Source organism: Littorina saxatilis, linkage group LG14 (genome assembly GCF_037325665.1).
Source record: "Littorina saxatilis isolate snail1 linkage group LG14, US_GU_Lsax_2.0, whole genome shotgun sequence".
In the NCBI taxonomy this organism is placed as follows: domain Eukaryota; kingdom Metazoa; phylum Mollusca; class Gastropoda; order Littorinimorpha; family Littorinidae; genus Littorina; species Littorina saxatilis.
This window is the reverse complement of record NC_090258.1, coordinates 11,564,935-11,586,001: the sequence shown is the minus strand read 5'-3', so window position 1 is coordinate 11,586,001 and position 21,067 is coordinate 11,564,935. Positions and strand designations below refer to the sequence as shown.

Below are 21,067 nucleotides of genomic sequence, written 5' to 3'. Positions count from 1 at the left end.
GTGCCTGTGCACATAGGGGTGTATGCCTGTTTGTACATGACCGTGTTTAGGTGTGTGTTCATGTGCATGCTTTTGTTCATGTGTTTGTATATTTGTGCTGGCACAGACGTGGAACAAGTGCCATCTTTCCACCAAAATGACTGCAGTTTCCTTTTCTTGATATTTTCAAAGCTGTGCATGTGATGTTTGTGTGACCAGTCTATTATTTTTCATTTCTACAAATTCCTAGTAGATATCTAGTACAGTTTCCATGTGAAATAAATATTGAAACATGTGCACAACTCTTCATTCCATTCATTCAATGTGAATTTTGTTTGGATGTTTGTTAACATACTCAAATCCACATGCACAGAGGAGAAATGTAATAGTTTGAACAAATACATTGCTCAGAAAAAGGAAGAAAACTTAGAAACTACTCAGGATGGAAATGAAAGGAGTCAGCCACACAGACTAAAGTTAACAAATCACACATTTTCTGAATCTACAGATGCCCCAAAGTGATGCATAACACATTTAACCTCACACAAGTTACAAGAAACGTGAAAGAATAAACTAGACGAGTATTGGCTAATTTTACTTGCAGAATTTAAACGTAAAGGTTATAGCTTACATCTGACTTAGAGGATGCAGTTAAAAATTTTCTTTGAACAAAACATTTCGCCTCAGAAGACAATTAAATATTTCAACTGTAAGGTATAAAACCTGATGTGTTTGAAGAGAGCCACTTCTGCTACGTGTATTTCAAAAATAAATTTAATCAGCAGCACACACTGTTGCTGGTAACATTTTAAATCGGCAGAAAATTCAAAGTATAGTGCTCCAAACAAACAAAATCATGCTGTTCAACTGATGCACAGAAGTACCTGCTCTTATTGTTAATAAAACCTTGAATGTTTTTCTTCTTCTTTTCGTTCGCTCCTTTTATTAATGTTTTTGAGATACAGTGGACGCCGCTTAATAAAACCGCGGTTAATAGAGCCAGCCGCTTATAAAAGCCGATTTCAGACGGTCCGGATTTATCACTATATCTTATGTATTAGAAAAAGCCGGTTAATAAAACCAACTCGCCGCTTATTAAAGCCAGTTTTCTCAGAGAAATCACGTAGTTTGTGACTAAAACTCACATTATCTTATGGAAGATGACCAACAAACAAATGCTCATACAATCGTTCTTCTCTGCCGAGTAATAATTCGTGACGGTGACAGGGAAATTATTGATGTACCGAAGTGATCAAAGTACACGTACATGTACATAATTAAAACAAAAAGTCAACATCCTTCGTGAAGTTTTGTTTAGATTCAAACAAGTGTAAATGACGAAAGAAAGTGACTGAGTGACGTAAACAAAAGAGAAGATTTTTTTCTTTCGAAAATGACGTATTCATGGACCGCCGGTTAATAAATCCGCCGCTTATTAAAGCCATTTTTCGTCGGTCCAGAAGTGGCTTTATTAAGCGGCGACCACTGTAGTCAGAATTTCTGTGAAAATTTGGAAAGTGTAGAACTTTTCAATAAACTTGAGACCACAACAACAAAATGAAATACACAAAGGATGAAAGAAAAAAAAAGTTAATGTGTGCAATATTTACCTTCCCCATTTTGGGTTCTGCCACTTTGAGACGGAAATCTGACGTGGCTTTGGCGTAGTCGACCATGTGGGCGTAGATGTGCAGCAAGTTCTGTTTGAAGTCTCCTGCACAGCAATACCACACGGGTGCACAAACAGCCAGGAATAATGCTTTCTACACACATGTAACCCAGTGTCAGAACACAACAATCAGGAATAATGCTTTCTACACACATGTAACCCAGTGTCAGAACACAACAATCACCTTTGGAGCCAAAACCCAGTCAAACAGGGGGGAGAATTTTAGAGCTAGTTTCTTAGTCCTATAAAAACTGTCATGGGTACACAAAGGTTCCCAAGAACACACAAGGAGACAGCAGCAGCCAGACCACATCACAAACAGAACTCTACCATGCACAGGAGTCAGAGACGTATAAGAAACGTCGAGCTATAAATAGCTTGCGCTCTTCACGGCCGACAACTGCAGAGCCTGCTGTGACGGGTGACGCAGTAGTCTCCCTGTCAAACCTGCCTATAACAACCATCAAAGAGGTTCACCAAAAGTGGTCGTTGTAAACAAGTGGTTACTATGAAAAGGTGAATTATTTAAACTCGAAACAATTTGTCTGGGATCCATTGGGATGGTTGTTGTGGGCAGACGATTGTTATTGGGAAGGTGGTCACCAGGACAGGTTTGACTGTACCGGATGAGACGAAATGTACACTACATTGGGGTGTGCACGTTAAAGATCCCACGATTGACAAAAGGGTCTTTCCTGGCAAAATTGTTTAGGCATAGATAAAAATGTCCACCAAAATACCCGTGTGACTTGGAATAATAGGCCGTGAAAAGTAGGATATGCGCCGAAATGGCTGCGATCTGCTGGCCGATGTGAATGCGTGATGTATTGTGTAAAAGAAATTCCATCTCACACGGCATAAATAAATCCCTGCGCCTTGAATATGTGCGCGATATAAATTGCATAAAATAAAAATTAAAAAAATTAAAAAATAAATCCCTGCGCTTAGAACTGTACCCACGGAATACGCGCGATATAAGCCTCATATTGATTGATTGATACCTTCATTCCTATCTACACTTTATCGCCGCCACAGGTGTGTCCAGGCTTCTACCTGGGATAAGAGCTAGCATCCTTCCATTCGGACACCTAACCAAATAAACGGTCTGGCTGCTACATGTGCAAATTGGGAATCGTTTTCACCGTCACTGAATTCATTTTGCAGATGTCCATAGGTGTTAGTGGACCGGCACGGTTGGCCTAGTGGTAAGGCGTCCGCCCCGTGATCGGGAGGTCGTGGGTTCGAACCCCGGCCGGGTCATACCTGAGACTTTAAAATTGGCAATCTAGTGGCTGCTCCGCCTGGCGTCTGGCATTATGGGGTTAGTGCTAGGACTGGTTGGTCCGGTGTCAGAATAATGTAACTGGGTGAGACACGAAGCCTGTGCTGCGACTTCTGTCTTGTGTGTGGCGCACGTTATTATGTCAAAGCAGCACCGCCCTGATATGGCCCTTCGTGGTCGGCTGGGCGTTAAGCAAACAAACAAACAAACAAACAAACAAACAAACAAACAGGTGTTAGTTATCTCCCAATCTGCACAGACAGCAGCCATGTTTGTAGACTTGTGGTATTTTGTCAAAGTGGAAAGATGGAGAGAAAAAAAACCTGGATGAATGTGTATTGGTTTACAAGATGGGAGGATGGTATCTCGAACCAAACTGTTGGTGAGAAACACATCTGTCCTTCTGCTTGCTCCTGCAGTTCTTTGTCAATTTCATTCATCCTGTGCACAAGTTACATTGATTAGGCCCCCAAAAAAAAGGTCTGTTTACGGTAACATAGGCCCAAAAAATAGGGTCGGTAGGTCGGGATTTTTTTTTTTTTTCCCAAAAAAACCATATTTTTACGTTATTTTGCGGTTTGTTTGTTTTTTTTCTTTTTTCCCAAATGCCAAAAAAAAGTCTAGGGTCGCGCGAAAAAAATAGGGTCGGTCGGGTTACCGTAAACAGACTATTTTTTTTTTTGGCCTTACAGGAAGCACTACACAGTCTCAAAGCATAGTAAAAAGCTGCTACTTGTTACAGTCGGACCTGCCATGAGAGGACGTCTTTCGCACCACCCAAACGCACCCCTGCCTTACAGGTGTCCTGTCAAGACAGGTAAATGTTACATCAGTGGTACCTGTGTTTGAGAGGACACCCTTGGGATTAGCCAAAAGTAGCTACACACTACAGGTGTTCTTTCTTAGCAGGTAAATGTTACTACAGTGATACCTACGATAAGAGGACAACAGTCAAAAGCATCCCTACACACTTGCAGGTGTCCTTTCATGAGAGGTAAATTTTACTACAGTGGTACCTGTGCTAAGAGGACAATGGAACCAGCCAAAAGTATCTGTGGTAATATCGTACCGTCAGTCTTAGCAGACGACGTGTCCATGACCTTATACATGTACAGTCCAAGGGACATCACTCTGACAGGTTAGCCTCGTTCTGGTCTTCAATAAAGCACGTTGTAACTACACACGCCTTGTGTCTATATTGCCTGTATCCGAGAATACTACATGGTGGCAGCGGATCTCATCGACCCACAAACATGCAAAACGAAGATGGAAGACAGGCTCCGGCAGCTGAAAGGGGTCAGCGCCACACAGCACTTCCACTGCCGAAAACGTTCGACGGCACGCCAGCATCGTGGCCAAAATGGCGCCAGCGATTTGACAGATACAGAACAGGGTCTGGGCTGTCAACAAAGCCAAACAATGAGCAGGTCAGCACCTTTTTGTATGCAATGGGGGAGGTAGCTGACGACATATTGACAACCCTACCTATTGTCGAAGCCACTGCTACATACGACGAGGTAAAGGGGGCCCTAGATGACTACTTTGGGGCCCGAAAAAACATCGTTGTGGAGAGGGCCAAGTTCAACAAACTAACCCAAAAGACCGGCGAAACGGTAGACTCTTTCATCCAGGAGCTACACAGGATCGCGGAGGAGTGACGGATGATGATCTATCAGAGAAACTGCAGAGCATGGCAAACCTGACACTTGCGGAAGCCATACAGCACAGCAGACAGGCAGAGGCAAGAAAGGAATGTCAGCCCCTCATCAGGGACAGCAAAGCAGGGGTGGACTTCGTGAAGCACAGGCAACACAAGTCACACCCAGAAACAAAGCAGAAAAACAGCTACAGAAGTAACAGCTCCCAGTCGACATACAAGCACGATAAGTGTGGGTACTGCGGCAAGGAACGACACTCTCGTGAGAGCTGCCCTGCGAGGAAAGCTACTTGCCGGGCCTGTACCAAACGTGGACACTATGAAACAGTGTGTAGGTCCAAGAAAGGCAGGCCTGTCAACCAGCTAAGCGACAACAGTGACTCCGAGTCTGAAGAAGAAGAAACCAGCCATTTCCTTGGATCAGTGGACCAGGGCAGGGAAGAGTACTGGAGTGCTGACATCAAAGTCGACGGCCGATCGACTCGCTTCAAGCTTGACACAGGCGCCTCCGTCTCTGTAGTCAGCGACACTGAAGATTGGCTACAAGGTAGGCAACTCCAGCAGCCAAAGAAAACACTGCGTGGACCGGGCGGCACCAAGCTGTCTCCAGTTGGTACCCTCGACGTCACCCTAAAATACCATGACCGCCAAATACAGGAGAAACTCTATATCCTAAAGAATCAACCTTGCTCTCTCCTCAGCAAAAGGGCATGCGTTGAACTAGGAATAGTTTCACGCGTTGACGCAGTTAGCGATTCAGAAGCCAAGCAAGAATTCCCATCTCTGTTCAAGGGCCTGGGCTCCATAAACAAGAGCTACCAGATCTCACTGAGGGAAGATGCAAGACCAGTCTGCCTCTACACCCCGAGAAAGATTGCTCACCCCCTTGTGCCCAAAGTGAAACACGAACTGCTCTCAATGGTGGAACAAGGCGTTATCTCCCCAGTGACAGAGCCAACAAGCTGGTGCTCGGGCATGGTCGTCGTCCCAAAACCAAGCGGGGCAGTGAGGATATGTGTTGACCTAACACAGCTGAACAGAGCGGTACAGCGTGAGGTCCATCCAATGTCCACAGTCGACGAAAGCCTTGCCAAACTAGGCCAGAGTAAGATCTTCACAAAGCTGGATGCCAAGAGTGGATTTTGGCAAATTCCTCTCTGCCAGGAATCCAAGCTACTGACTACATTCATCACACCCTTTGGACGGTACTGTTTTAACAGGCTACCCTTTGGCATCAGCTCTGCGCCTGAAATTTTCCAGCGGATCATGTCAGAGATTCTGCTCGACCTTGACGGAGTGATCTGTCACATGGATGACATCCTCATCCACGCTGCTGACCAAGCTATCCATGATCAGCGCGTCAGAGCTGTCCTCACACGTCTTCAAGAAGCTGGCCTCACACTGAACGAGAAGTGTGAGTTCTCCAAGACATCCATAAAGTTCCTGGGCCACATCATTGACGCCAATGGGATACATGCAGACCCGAAGAAGATAGAGGCAGTGAAAAACTTCCCTGCTCCGACTACTGTCACAGAGCTGCAACGCTTCATGGGCATGGTCAACCAGCTGGCCAAGTTCATACCCAGCCTGGCTGAGACCAACGCTCCTCTGCGCCATCTTCTCCACAAAGACGCAGTCTGGGTGTGGGACCAACCACAGCAGACAGCCTTCCAGAAAGTCAAGGACCTCCTTATCTCACGGGCAGTCCTTGCTCACTACGATCCCCGGAGAGAGACCATCATCGCCGCCGACGCTTCAGCTACAGGCATCGGGGCGGTCCTCCTTCAGATACAACATGACGGGTCACGCCGACCTGTGTGTTTTATCTCTCGTTCCCTCAGCGACGCAGAGAAGAACTATGCGGTCATTGAGAAAGAGGCACTGGCAGCAACGTGGGCATGTGAAAGGTTCAATGACTACGTCATGGGACTGAACTTCACCCTGGAGACCGACCACAAGCCGCTTGTCCCCCTCTTTGGGACAAAAGAGCTGCATAAAATGCCACCCCGCATCCAACGCTTCAGGCTTCGTCTCATGAGGTACAACCCCAAGGTAGTACATGTCTCAGGCAAGGATCAAATTACAGCTGATGCTCTATCCAGAGCGCCCGTCGCTGATCCTGATGACTCAGACCTGGACCTTATCGAGAACGTCGCAGCCTTGGCCAGCCAGACGGTCAGCATCCTACCGGCCACAACACGAAAACTGCAAGAAATCCGCGACTCACAAAAAGCAGACGAGGAACTGCATCAAGTCCGGGAGTATTGTACAATCGGGTGGCCAGTGTACATGCCTGAGAACCCTCTCTTCAAGCAGTACTGGCTCAACAGAGAACATCTGACCATCATAGACGACCTCCTCCTCTTCGACGATCGTCTCGTCATCCCAAGATGCCTCAGGCTCGACATCCTCGGTCGCCTCCACGAAGGTCACCTGGGGATTACCAAATGCCGAGCCCTAGCCAGAACATCCGTCTGGTGGCCATACATCGCGTCAGAGGTGGAGGAAATGGTGAACAAGTGTACCACGTGTGCCATCCACCGACCAGAGAAAAAGGAGCCCCTCCTCCCATCATCATTCCCGGAACGTCCTTGGGAAAGAGTGGGGATGGATTTCCTCACACTCCATGGTAAAGTCTACCTCAGTATCGTGGACTACTACTCGAGATGGGTGGAGACAAAACTGCTGAAATCTGAGTCCAGTGCAGAGACAATCAACCAAATCAAGAGTGTGTTTGCGGTCCATGGAATACCAGATGTCGTAGTCTCTGACAACGGACCCCAGTTTTCGAGCAATGAGTTCACAAGCTTCGCAGCTTCATATGGGTTCACCCACGTGACCAGCTCCCCGAAATATCCACAGAGCAATGGTGAAGCTGAGAGAGCTGTGCAGACAGTAAAACTCCTCCTCAAGAAGAACAAAGACCCATACCTTGCTCTTCTCGTGTACAGGTCAACACCCCTCCAGAATGGCCTTTCTCCCAGTCAACTGCTCATGGGCCGAAAACTCAAGACTCTTGTCCCGGTACTCCCCAATACCCTCAAACCCCAAACCCCTGACCATGACTCTGTCAAGGCAAAAGAAACAGCTAGCAAGGAAAAACAGCGACAAACCTTCGACAGGAGACATGCAGCGAAAGATCTGCCATCGCTTCAACCCGGCGACTCCGTCTGGGTCCGCGACATGAAGCGATCTGGAGAGGTGGTTGCCAAAGCCACCAGTCCTCGATCCTACATCATCCGTACGGAGAAGGGCACCATCCGGCGCAACAGATCTGCTATGGTGTCTACCCCAGCAGATGGCAACAACCAGCTATCCACACCAAAGGCGTCACAAACACCACAACAGCCAACACCAGACGCACAGCCAACATCCCCTGCAGTGCTACGGTCATCACTACCACAGCCTTCACTCACACCAAACCCAGGGTCAGCACCGTGTACCAGATCCGGCAGGCCCGTGGTTAAGCCTAACAGGCTTGATCTGTGAAGCGATGTGTAGAAAATTCTTCTATTTCGTTCTGAAGAAGAATTCGAAAGCTTTAGGCTTCTGTTGTGCTGTGTAGGAATTCATAGTCACGGTTCTTCTATTTAGTTTCGTGGAAGAACACATGTCAGTGTATTTCTACAAACGCACGCACTAAATTACATCAAGAATGTAATTTTGCAACTGCCTTTGTATGTCAGTGTCAATGTATTTCCACAAACGCATGCACTAAGTTACATCACGAATGTAATTTTGTAACTGCCTTTGTATGACACTTTGTAGTAAAACTAGTATGCATAAAATAGATTTATGAATCTATTTCACTTAACCAGCAGTATTATTCAAAATGGAATTTCTCATGTCATCAACAGTGTGGAAAATTCATGAAATCCAGTAACAGACTGAAACCAGCAGTATTATTCAAAATGGAATTTCTCAAGTCATCAACGGTGTGGAAAATTCATGAAATCCAGTAACAGACTGTGTCCCTTCTGAACTAAACAAAGAACTGTATGTCTTAGTTTCTAGTCAAAGATATTAACATTGCAGTATTAATTCAAAATACAGAAATGGACAATCATCTGTCATTTAAACAGTATTCAGATTATTATAATTAAGATTGTTTTAAAGTTATTATTACTGGAACAATAACTTGGAAGGGAGGTGTGGTAATATCGTACCGTCAGTCTTAGCAGACGACGTGTCCATGACCTTATACATGTACAGTCCAAGGGACATCACTCTGACAGGTTAGCCTCGTTCTGGTCTTCAATAAAGCACGTTGTAACTACACATGCCTTGTGTCTATATTGCCTGTATCCGAGAATACTACAGTATCCCTCCTTGGTAGAAACTTATAGCACAATGGAACCCCCTTTTACGACATCCAAATATCTGAGAAAAAAGGAGGGAGTCTGAAAAAAGCGGTAAATTTACAGAGGCTATGAACAGATCAAATCTGAAGAAAAAAACAAGGTCTTAAGAGGTGAATTCCACTGTAAGAAGACAAGAGGTAATAGGTGCCCCTTATTTGGAGGTGTCCTCTCATTGGAGGGGCCTCACATTGCAGGTAACCACCGTTCTACTATTGCCTCTGATTCTCCTGCTGAATGTGCAAATCACGAGTGAAATTCACAGCTATATTGGTGTTAAATGTTACACACAGACACAAAGCAAGGAAAGAAATGATAAAAAGGTGCAAAACGATATTACTGGGTTTAAAAAAACTGAGTAGAATTTGAATCACTCACAAAACAACTCAAACACAGTCAGTGCTGAAGAAAAGTTTTAATCTCTTGTCAATTACAGATCTTGTGACAGTGATGATATACAATCTCATAACTTTGTCTGTACAATTGTGCAATTATACAAAATATGAATCATATTTGATCAGTAAACAGCTGTACAAATTCTACTCAGTTTTTCCAGACTCAAAAGCACCCACTCTTACCACTGATGGGGTCCAACTTGACCTTGCAATGCGCAACCCTGGCTGCCTGGCTATGCTACCTACCGGCATACACAACTTGTACCTAAGTTTTGGTGGTCGTGCAACTATTTGTAACTGCCCTATTTAAAAAGGTTGCCTAAAAAACAATTAGAGGGAGAAGTTTCATAAATTGGTCCAAATTAGCACACAAAAAAAGCCGCTCAGATTTGACTCTTGCCACTATCAGATAAAGAAGACAATTGCTCTAACTGGGGAGAAATTATTTGTTTGGTCTTCTTCTCCTTCTGCTTTCGACTACTCATTATCTCATCATTATCTATTTGTCTGTCATCCTCTTCAAGACCAACAAACCGGTGAATGTTTTGTTTTGTTTGTGATTAGAACTTTTGGATAAATAGCCTTTCTTGTTTTTTCACTGTTGATTTGACAGCATGACATCAAAAAATTCCCATGAAGCTTCACATCCCTAAAGCCAGCATCATGTTATGTATGGAAAATTGCTTAGCATTGTCCGGTGGGAGGGAAGGGGGGGGGGTGTTACCTGGGTTATGGGTGCGCATGGTCAAATTCAACCCCATCAGCACTTTTATGTGTGTAACACTTCATGTGTGTGAAACAAACACAAAGAACAAATGAGATGCGATGCAACTGAGGAAGTCTTTACTGGGGTGGGGGGGGGGGGGGAGGGCACTGTACTGATGTGCATAACAACATAAAAACAGCGCACTGCTTGGGAATACTGCAGCGACAAGTTAGATCCTTTCTTCCCCATTTACAATACAGTTACCGGGTACATGAATCTACATCACAATCATTAACTTGACAAACAAACTAGAAGAATATGCAGGATATAAACACAAACAATGCTTGATATACGTAAAAAGATGTACTACCAACAATTAACAGCATGCAATACAAAACAAAACAACATGCAAAAGATGCAAAACGAGAAGCATGCTGTATAAATTCAGCCTAAGAAAATAAAACATTTCGCCCTAGAAAGCTGTGTGGCACATCTATATGGCAGGACATATCAATGTTTCTGTTAAGCTCCATGCCAAAATATGAGTAAGTTTTAAAGGCATATGTACGCGCTCCCGTGTTTACAAAGTGTAGTTTGCCCATAATCGATGTCAAACGCACCATAAGACCATATAATGACGATATGTCACCATGCGCGGACCATAATACATGCATTACAGCTTGTTCTTGCCTCTGAAAAAGTGAGGATGTCAACAAAGCCGCGGTGTTAGCTCCCTTGCATCAACGTTACATGTGTTGCCAAATCTATAAATAGGACGATCCAGATCAAAATGAAAATTAACATATCTCAACATTGAAGGGGTCCTAGACCACAATATTTTGCAGGGAACTTAATTTAGCATGTCTCCAGCTGTTGGTAAAGCAATTAGCGTGTATAGACGTCGAGTACATATGCCTTTAAGCTTATAAAACTCATTAAGTTTACAACATCAACAATTGTTCCAAATACATTAACACATTCTTAACATTACCCTGCTACCTTGGGTTCCATAAATTGCGAGGGGGGGCGGGTGTGTGTGTGTGTGTTCAAAAAGGGGTTGCACTGTAATACATGTACTATACCATAGTCTTAGTTATTAAACTCAAATTTTATTTCAGGCCAAACAAAAATATATGTTGGTTTAGGGTAACATGACCAAGTTGGTAGGTCAGCTTTTTTAAAATTTTATTATTTTATTTTAAGTCTCGGTATGGTTCGCAAAATGTGCCGAAGAGGTTAATTTTTTGTGAGAAATGAAAAAAAACTGTAGGGTCACCGGGAAAAAAAAGGGTCGGTCGGGTCAGGTTACCCTAAACTAACATAAATGTTTGTTAATTTGGCCTTAGTGTGTGGAGACCTTGAAACCATGGACTCAAATATTGTATTAGTGCGCTGAGACCTTGAAACCATGGACATGTGTAGCCTCAAACGGCCATTGCTGACTTCATTGCCTCAGTCATAGTTATTTTGCTTAACGTAGAGGTAACTGGATAACAAAGCATTTCCCGAGCGATTCAAGCCAGAAAATGAAACATTACGACCGGACCCCCTGTAGTACCTACCATTGCCCGGGCTGACAGCGTTCAGAGGCGGGTCTTTGTACGTTGGCTGGTACTCGATGGCAGCCTTAGGGGCCACGGTCTCTTTCTTGTCGTTCATCAGTTTACGAATGTCAGCCACTGTCAGGGGTTTCTCCTTTTCCACCGGTTTCTCTTTGGGTTGCAGCCCCTGCATACAAAATATGATGTATTAATATACATGTACCATCATTATTCTTATTCTGCATTCAAAGCTTTTTAACCAGGGGGTCACTTTATGCATTAGCTCATGCGTTTGGTGCAATTTCATCTGCTCAAAGTCTGCACGGAATGTTGAATCTGGGAAACTATAAAAAAAAATCCCCAGCAGTACCTGGGTTCAAATCCGAGCTGATAGGGACACATTGGTTATAAAGCCAGCAGGCTACCAACTTAGCCACAGACCACCCATACCATCCTGTCAATGTCAATGTCAAGGCTGATCTTTTCAATGTCTGGATATAAAATAATTTATTTAATAAACTCCATTCAGAATGGAAATACTTCAGACCAAATACAACAGTGGAAAGCCTGAGAAGCCTGAGAAGCCCTTCTATTCTATACTGCACACAAACACACACACACAGATGTACTCACCCACGCACACACACACAGACACTCACACAGATGTACTCACACATGCATGCATGCACAGACACACACAGATGTACTCACACATGCACGCACACATGCACACACACACACATAAATCACGCACGCACACTGGCACACACACACACTCACTCACACACACACATATAAACACACACACACACACTCTGTAAGAAAGCCGTACTGCACAGGGTACTGTGGGACAGGGTACTGCGACAGGTGGGCCGTTGCCAAAGGCGACATTCACACACACACACACACACACACACACATACACACTCACACACACACACACACTCACACACACTGTTGCTTACCTCAATCATCTACTCTGTAAGAAAGCCGTATGCACAGGGTACTGTGGGACAGGGTACTGCGACAGGTGGGCCGTTGCCAAAGGCGACATACACACACATACACACTCACACACACATACACACTCACACCATACACACTCACACACACATACACACTCACACACAACTGTACTTGCTAGCACTTACCTCAATCATCTGCTCTGTAAGAAAGCCGTACTGCACAGGGTACTGTGGGACAGGTGGGCCGTTGCCAAAGGCGACATACACACACACACACACTCACACACACACACACACACACACACACACACACACACACACACACACACACACACACACACACACTGTTGCTTACCTCAATCATCTGCTCTGTAAGAAAGCCATACTGCACAGGGTACTGTGGGACAGGTGGGCCGTTGCCGAAAACGGCCATACCCGGCCCGGCTGGCCAGACGCCACCAGGGGGAGCCCCCCATACGTTGATCTGCGTTCCTGAGTAGTTGGTGGGGTTGAAGGGGCCGTCGGGGATCTGTACCGACTGGGCTGGCGGGGGAACTACAGAACAGAAAAGTAACAAAGAAAACATGTACAACTCTCCACAAGAACAGGCTTCTATAAAATACTTTTGTTCGAGTTTCTCTGGAAACCATGGAAACATTTAACTCACACACTTGTTTTTGAATAATATTTTACAATGGCATTACAGTCGAACCCCCCTTTTAAGACTTCCTCCCTTTTAAGACCATGTTTTATCAGACTCTCTGTTCAGAACCTCTGTAAATGTACCCCCCTTTTAAGACTCCCTCCTTTTTAAGACCTGATTTTCTCAGGTTTTTTTAGATTTCTTTACTTTTCTTTCTTTATTTGGTGTTTAACGTCGTTTTCAACCACGAAGGTTATTATATCGCGACGGGGAAAGGGGGGAGATGGGATAGAGCCACTTGTCAATTGTTTCTTGTTCACAAAAGCACTAATCAAAAATTTGCTCCTGGGGCTTGCAACGTAGTACAATGTATTACCTTACTGGGAGAATGCAAGTTTCCAGTACAAAGGACTTAACATTTCTTACATACTGCTTGACTAAAATCTTTACAAAAATTGACTATATTCTACACAAGAAACACTTAACAAGGGTAAAAGGAGAAACAGAATCCGTTAGTCGCCTCTTACGACATGCTGGGGAGCATCGGGTAAATTCTTTCTCGTCCCAACCAATATGGGACTCCCCCTAACCCACGGGGGGTTGCTTCTTGAGGTGTTAAAGGGGGGGTTCCACTGTACCTAGAACAGTACCAAGAAATGAACAGTGTGCATGTGTGCAGAATAAACTTACTGTGCTCTTCAGCCTCTAAGCCCAGTCCATAAGGCATGCTGCCAGAGGTAGCCCATGCCTCCTTCATGCTGGAGTGATTCTTGCGTGTCGGTGTCTGGTAATACACATAAATGAAGAAATGCTTCATTAATAAAATAAAAAGTTAACAGAATTTTGAAACAAATTATATTTTCATTACAGTAGACACTCCCCCCCCCCCCCCCCTTCTCCACCCTTTTAAGACCTAAAAAGATAGAGAAAATCAGATCTTAAAAAGGAGGGAGTCATAAAACGGACGTTAATTTACGAAGGTTATGAACAGTACATCCAAAAAATAAAGGCCTTAAAAAGGGGGAAGTCATAAACTGGGGGGGGGGGGGGGTGTTACCAAAAGGAGGGTTCCAAAGTACTTGTAAGCAAAAGAGATTACAGTCTCTTCTACTGATCACAGTTATTCAAAGTGTCGCTTTGACTTGCATTACACCTCATGTAAAAATGTACCTTTGTATGCGGACTACCAAATAACTCGAAGCTGTCCGGGGGTAAAAGGATGGTAGAGTGGGTAAATTGGCGGTGGAGAGAACTTTATGCCATTAAAAAAATGCTCCAAGATGATTCACGATGGTAGGGTGGGTAAGTTTGGGAGGGACAGAAGTTTATGCCATTAAAAGAAAATCCTCCAAGATAACTCATGAAATAAACTGAAGAACAGCGGAAATAGTCATCGGAATGAAATCATGCATTCAAACAATGTATTTGCTATGCTGCATTCACCCACACACCTTTTTCCTTTTTGATCGTGATTTTGATGTAATTGTGGTGTCAGTGTCAGTGGTGACGTCCGTCGTGTCAAAGAAACTGGAAGTGTCCGTCTCAGTGACATCGTTAACGTTGAACGTTTTGGAAACTACAGCACTCTCGAGCAGCCCATCTCTGCAAAACATGAAATCTAAAATGAACAAAGTACAGGCTCAATACTGAGTGTGTGCATCTCGGTTGATGAAGCACCTGTGTCGCAATGAAGCTCTCAGTAGTCAAGCTGTTGTAATTATTTGATCGTATTCCCCCCTCTGTTTCTTACCTCTGTAAACTTGTATGGTTTGTTATTTTTCGATAAACATCCAGCAACCAAACAAATAACGAGCCAGCAACAGCCTGAATCCTCGATAGCGCAATGGGTTGAGAAGCTGTTCTGTGTCGGTACTACTTTGCTACCAAGCTCTGAACGCTCTAATGTACGAAGTATACATTTCTGGAGCAAACAATACAAACATACCGCATTTAAATTAACAACTACAGCCTTGAACACATGAATCTCCATATAAAATCCATGAGTTCGGTTGTTTTCTGAATCTAGATCTGCCGTGCGCAAATGTTCAACACAAGCAAATTCCCAAGGCAAGTAACTCTCATACTTTGTCTACCGACAAGAGTAGTTCCCCTTTCAAATTTCTTTTCACTCAGTTTCTTCGACAAGAGATTGCAATCCGACGGTCAGTTTTCAACAATATTTCATTTTATAAACAGATCACACGCAACAAAATGCACACATCTCATCAATTTGAAGAACATAAAGCAGTTTCATACACTATTTTCCCCAGAAAACTGAACTTCATACAGTTTTTAACGTTGGAACACGTGTGCAAAAGTTCGTCTGCTAGTCCCATTTGACAAAAGAACATTATCCTAAGCGATACCAAAACATGAACAGAACACACAATTAATCTGCCTTTACCGCCACAGCAGAATAACAACATATCTGTGTACTTGATTTATGGGGCACACATGTGTGTGTGTGGGTGTGTGTGTGTGTGTGTGTGTGTGTGAGTGTGTGTGTGGGTGTGTGTGTGTGTGTGTGTGTGTGTGAGTGTGAGTGTGTGTGTGTGTGTGTGTGTGTGTGTTTGTACAAACAGCAACAATCATCATCAAACTTACTAGGGCGGGGATGTAGCTCAGTCGGTAGCGCGCTGGATTTGTATCCAGTTGGCCGCTGTCAGCGTGAGTTCGTCCCCACGTTCGGCGAGAGATTTATTTGTCAGAGTCAACTTTGTGTGCAGACTCTCCTCGGTGTCCGAACACCCCCGTGTGTACACACAAGACCAAGTGCGCACGAAAAAGATCCTGTAATCCATGTCAGAGTTCGGTGGGTTATAGAAACACGAAAATACCCAGCATGCTTCCTCCAAAAGCGGCGTATGGCTGCCTAAATGGCGGGGTAAAAAACGGTCATACACGTAAAATTCCACTCGTGAAAAAAACACGAGTGTACGTGGGAGTTTCAGCCCACGAACGCAGAAGAAGAAGAAGATCATCAAACTTACTGACTTTTATCATTACTTACCTTGATACGCACACCGCCCTGACTGTTCTCTTCCCGCTTTTCAGTGTGAAAGGAGCAAAGTATTTGAATGTGATTTCTCGCCCGCCAATCTTCCTTTGGAACGGTGTCGGCTTCGCTCCATCAGTGGTGAAGTAGAGCCTACAGTTTGGAGTATCTGCAAGCCATACAAACATATAAATATTTCTTTTCTTTTTTTCTTTTTTTGACAGAAAAACTACAACAAACAAACCAAGACACAGTTGATAAATGTTCTTAAATATAGTGGCACAATAAGGAGGTAGTCTTGAAATGGAGGTAAATTGGCCGAGTTTATCAAAAGTAAGGTGAGAGTCATTAATCAGGGGTCTCAAAGGCAGGTAGGGGGGTGGTGTCTACTGTACCAAATTTTCTTTTTCTTCTTCCATTACATAGCCATAGTCATGATTAACTAGTCTGCCATAGCAGTCATATTTTCCTGCAGTCACCAAAGTGAACTATGTTGTGTTGCAACTCCCTTCACTCACTTCTGACCTAAACTTAATTACCTGTTGAGATTTCAATGTAGGTGTTACTGTCGATGCTGTTGGATGTAGGGCCGGTCGAGAATTCACGCAAAGGTGTTATAAATGGCGCAGGAAGCGCTCCTGCGCTCGGCATTTTGCTCAATCTGTTCTTCCTGAAAATGAAAAGTTGAAGAATCCTAACAATGAGATATCTCATATCATAATATTTCACTCTCGGATCTTCTCCTAAATTAGAACTCATGAAGTGACATAATTTATTGAAAGAGGAGTGAACATTTTGAAACTTGTTCAGTGCAGAAACATACATGCAACGTATGCATGTCTCTATTTAGGCAAAAAAAAAAAGGTCTGTTTACGGTAACATAGGCCAAAAAAATAGGGTCGGTAGGTCGGGACTGTTTTTTTTTTTGTTTTTTTTCCAAAAAAACATATTTTTACGTTAGGTTTTTTTTTTTTTTTTTTTTTTCCCCAAATGCCAAAAAAAAAGTCTAGGGTCGCGCGAAAAAAATAGGGTCAGTCGGGTTACCATAAACAGACCTTTTTTTTTTTTGGCCTTAGTGAGACAATCAACCTCCCACTGGACTAAATCAAGAAATTACCCAGTTTTGTTACAGTAAGAACGGTTTAGATTTGTTTTCTTCTTCTGCGTTCCCGTTGCCATGTTAGACTGCTAATGTTGTTGATGAAACGAGGTTTCCGGGAACAGACTACTTCCAATTCAGTAGGGGTGCGACTATCCTCAACCCGGCGGGTCCCCATGAGGCGGATAGGGGAACGGCCCCCAGATATGGGGGCCAGCTGCAAATATAGAATAAGCAGTCCCGGACCAACTAGCGATGTCTCTACCAGGACGGGGTGGGTTGGCAGATGGCACTGACAACCCTATAAATGCCCTACGTGTCCGATGGCGGTTACACCATGCGAATAAGAGGTGCATTAAAAGCTCTAGCCCCGGGGTGGGACCCCCGGTAAGAAATCCCCCATGTGTTCCCAGGGTTAGGTTTTTGAGCCAGGAACTAAGGGCGGGGTAAGCCTGAAAGAAACCTAAGGGCTGAAGTCAGAGGATCTGGGCCAACAGGCGTACCTTAACCAACCACAGATCCACGCAAATCGCAAAAATGAAATGTAGCGAACGACAAGAAGAAGAAACGAGGTTTGTAGTTCGATGCAGGGAATCGCCAGACCTCATAGTTTCTTGTTTAGCCGTTTAAAATTGAATATTCATAATGTTTCTTAACAAGACACATGTGATTTGTTTAGTTTACGCCCTGCCCTGCATTTGTTTCTATTCTGCAGTGTTGCCCACAGTTATAAATTATACATAGGGGGCCTAGCTAACAATTATTCTTTCACAAGCAACTTGAGTCCTTATTCTTGTGTGAAACACACAATAAATGACTCGAATAAATGAAGAGGCTATGACAAATGCCAACAAAAACACATCCTTGTTTTTAAACTCTGTCAGAAGTCTATAGAAGACTGACGCGGGAATGTAGTGGTTTAGCAGGTACTTGCTTCAAAACTGCACTCTATATATCTGGTTCGGATTTTTGTGTCAAATATCTGTGTTTATTCCATTCAAAACTACAAACTACTCATAATATGACAAAGTCATCAAAAATACCACTTACAAAATTGCTTAGAAGCTCTAAAGACATGTTTTCTTACCTTCAACGTCACAGTTTACTTTTGTTTGGGAGCACCTGCCATTTGTTGTCAGGCAGCCATATTTAATCAACAATTTCTCCGGTGTGTGGGTGTACTGAATTATGATTGGACAAAAATCAGGCGGAAGTGATTTTTTCCATTTTCTCTGCGGGACAGGCCTTTACTTCCGCTTACACGAGGGGGTTCCGCACATGGAAAGAAAACAACATGGAGAAATACAATTTCAAGAGAATTACGGTGGTTCCGCCGTATAAGGTATTTATTGGTGTTACATTTGTACGTATGGATACCTCCTGAGTATAACTGCCCAATAATTGAACACAAAACTATGCTGAAAAGTTCCAAAATCTGGACAGTCGGAGCTAGCCTGTTCTGTCAAAACCCAAACATGCTTATTGCACAATTTCGGTCGGGTCACTTTGTGCCCCGGACTACCCCGGACTACCCTGGAATACCCCGGACTACCCTGGACTACCCCGGACTACCCCTTCACACACACACTCTCTCTCCCTCACTCCCTCTCTCTCTCCCTCTCTCTTTCTTACACACACACACACACACTGACACACACACACACACACACACACACGAGTACAGACTCATGCACGCGCACGCACACACACACACAAACACACACACACATACACACACACAAACAGTAACACTAACACATGTGCACAAAATGAACACACACACACACACACACACACACACACACACACACACACACGTCGTGATGAACTTTTGAACGAACTGCGCCCAATAGTTTCCCAGCAATAAGCTGTTAAGTCCAGACAGACAGACACACAGACACACACACACACAATTAAAGTCTGCTGAGCCCTAGTTTTAGCGTACTCGGGGATAAACACAGATCAATAGATTGTGGCATCACATGATCTGTCTTTGTTGTCCAAACATTTCTTGTAGTCCGGGGCACAAAGTCTGGGTTTTGTAAATAAACACAGATCAATAGATCTGTCTTTGTTGTCCAAACATTTCTTGTAGTCCGGGGTAGTCCGGGGTAGTCTGGGGCACAAAGGTTTTTGTAAATAAACACAGATCAATAGATCTGTCTTTGTTGTCCAAACATTTCTTGTAGTCCGGGGTAGTCTGGGGCACAAAGGGGTTTGTAAATAAACACAGATCAATAGATCTGTCTTTGTTGTCCAAACATTTCTTGTAGTCCGGGGTAGTCCGGGGCACAAAGTGACCCGACCCCCAACTTGTGCTCTGCAGTGAACTCGGACAGCTTTATTTTTCAATCTGTACAGTATGTGTGTGTCTGTGTGTGTTGTATAGGAGCAGTTGCGCATATCTGTACAAAGAGATTTCTTTGCACATAATTCTCCACATGAAACTGAAAGGTCTCAGTAAGCTTTCAATAGACTTAATTAGTTAATAAATGACACTGACAGTAGTTTGTGACAACATGTAAAACTCAGATCTAAGAATTTGATGATCCCACTACTATTCCATAACGCATGCCATGCAGCATTAATTGAGTAACCCTGATTGGATTTGCTTTGTTTCAGGACCTCATTAACATAGTCCTGTCCAAGACGCAGAGGAAAACACCGACAGTGGTCCACAAACACTACAACATTGTTCGCATTCGTGGATTTTACATGCGCAAGATCAAGTTCTGTCAGCAGACCTTCCATGACAAATTAACAGCCATCCTTACAGAGTTTCCCACTATACAGGTAAATATGACTGTCAGTACAATAGTTAAGTTCTCTCTTAGGCAACAACAAAAAAAAGTTTGTTTACAGTATTCCGACCGACCCTATTTTTTCGCGTGACCCTAGACTTTTTTTTTTGCATTGGGGAAAAAAATAAAATAAATAAAAGTCTTTGTTTTTTGGCAAAATAACCCTTTTTTTCATGCGACCCTAGACTTTTTTTTGGCATTTGGGAAAATAAAAATAAAAGTCTTTGTTTTTTGGCAAAATAACCCTAATTGTTTGCCTATGTTACCGTAAACAGACTTTTTTTTTTTTTTTTAGTCTTAACACTATTGTGACTAGCACTGCCACGGCGTTAACGTCCTGCCTGCCCAAGCTTGCCACCAAGAAACTTCCCAAAAATCAGTAACTGTAAAGAAATCTGTCTAGCAAGCTTGAATTAAGTCCAATCACCACCAAAATTTGTGTACTAATTCAAAAATGGATGCCCAGTTCAGTCGTGCTATTTATAAGTTTGTCACGCGATTTGTTTTAGCAAAGGGGGGTGAAAGGGGGGTGAAAGGGGGATAATTTGTGTTTTTTAACGTTTTTTTGTGTGTGTTTTATTTTCCACTGCTTTTTTTAAAAGTTATTTTTTAACAGAAAGTATTATAAATAATGTTATAACCAAACAAGGTGTAAAACCTATGAATTAGCTGAAATATTGTTAACATTGTACACAGAAATAAGGAGACAGTACAAAGAAAAAAACAAGCAAATCACGCATTCACTCACAGCATCCTGACTCAAATGAAACAAAACTGTAACACTCACCAAATGATGTCTAGGTAATCCATATTGAATATAAGTCACATTTTCACAACAAAGTACCAACTGTACACCTATGAACAATTCCAAAAGGATTTGAAGGCTCCAGCCATCCATTGTTATCAGTGCTGCCACGCCCCCATAGCTCCTGCACGATTCCGAGATACATGTTCGTCTAGCAGTATCACCCCCTACC

General features: G+C 43.5%; 2 protein-coding genes across 2 annotated transcripts in view; one reads left to right on the top strand and one right to left on the bottom strand.

Moving 5' to 3' along the window:
* Positions 1–18,487, bottom strand: part of LOC138947118 (annexin A6-like) — a 62,339-nt gene extending 43,852 nt beyond the window's left edge. The window contains exons 1-8 of the mRNA XM_070318565.1: positions 18,377–18,487; positions 16,730–16,860; positions 16,206–16,359; positions 14,647–14,797; positions 13,886–13,979; positions 12,908–13,107; positions 11,609–11,774; positions 1,590–1,693 (exon numbers count right to left, since the gene is read on the bottom strand). Of these exons, the coding sequence (XP_070174666.1) occupies positions 1,590–1,693; positions 11,609–11,774; positions 12,908–13,107; positions 13,886–13,979; positions 14,647–14,797; positions 16,206–16,359; positions 16,730–16,841 (981 nt within the window). The 5' untranslated portion in view covers positions 16,842–16,860; positions 18,377–18,487. The remainder of the gene's footprint in view (positions 1–1,589; positions 1,694–11,608; positions 11,775–12,907; positions 13,108–13,885; positions 13,980–14,646; positions 14,798–16,205; positions 16,360–16,729; positions 16,861–18,376) is intronic.
* A 14-nt stretch (positions 18,488–18,501) lies between these two features.
* Positions 18,502–21,067, top strand: part of LOC138947119 (GTP-binding protein 4-like) — a 34,442-nt gene continuing 31,876 nt past the window's right edge. Inside the window, exons 1-2 of the mRNA XM_070318566.1 lie at positions 18,502–18,631; positions 19,912–20,082. Of these exons, the coding sequence (XP_070174667.1) occupies positions 18,584–18,631; positions 19,912–20,082 (219 nt within the window). The 5' untranslated portion in view covers positions 18,502–18,583. The remainder of the gene's footprint in view (positions 18,632–19,911; positions 20,083–21,067) is intronic.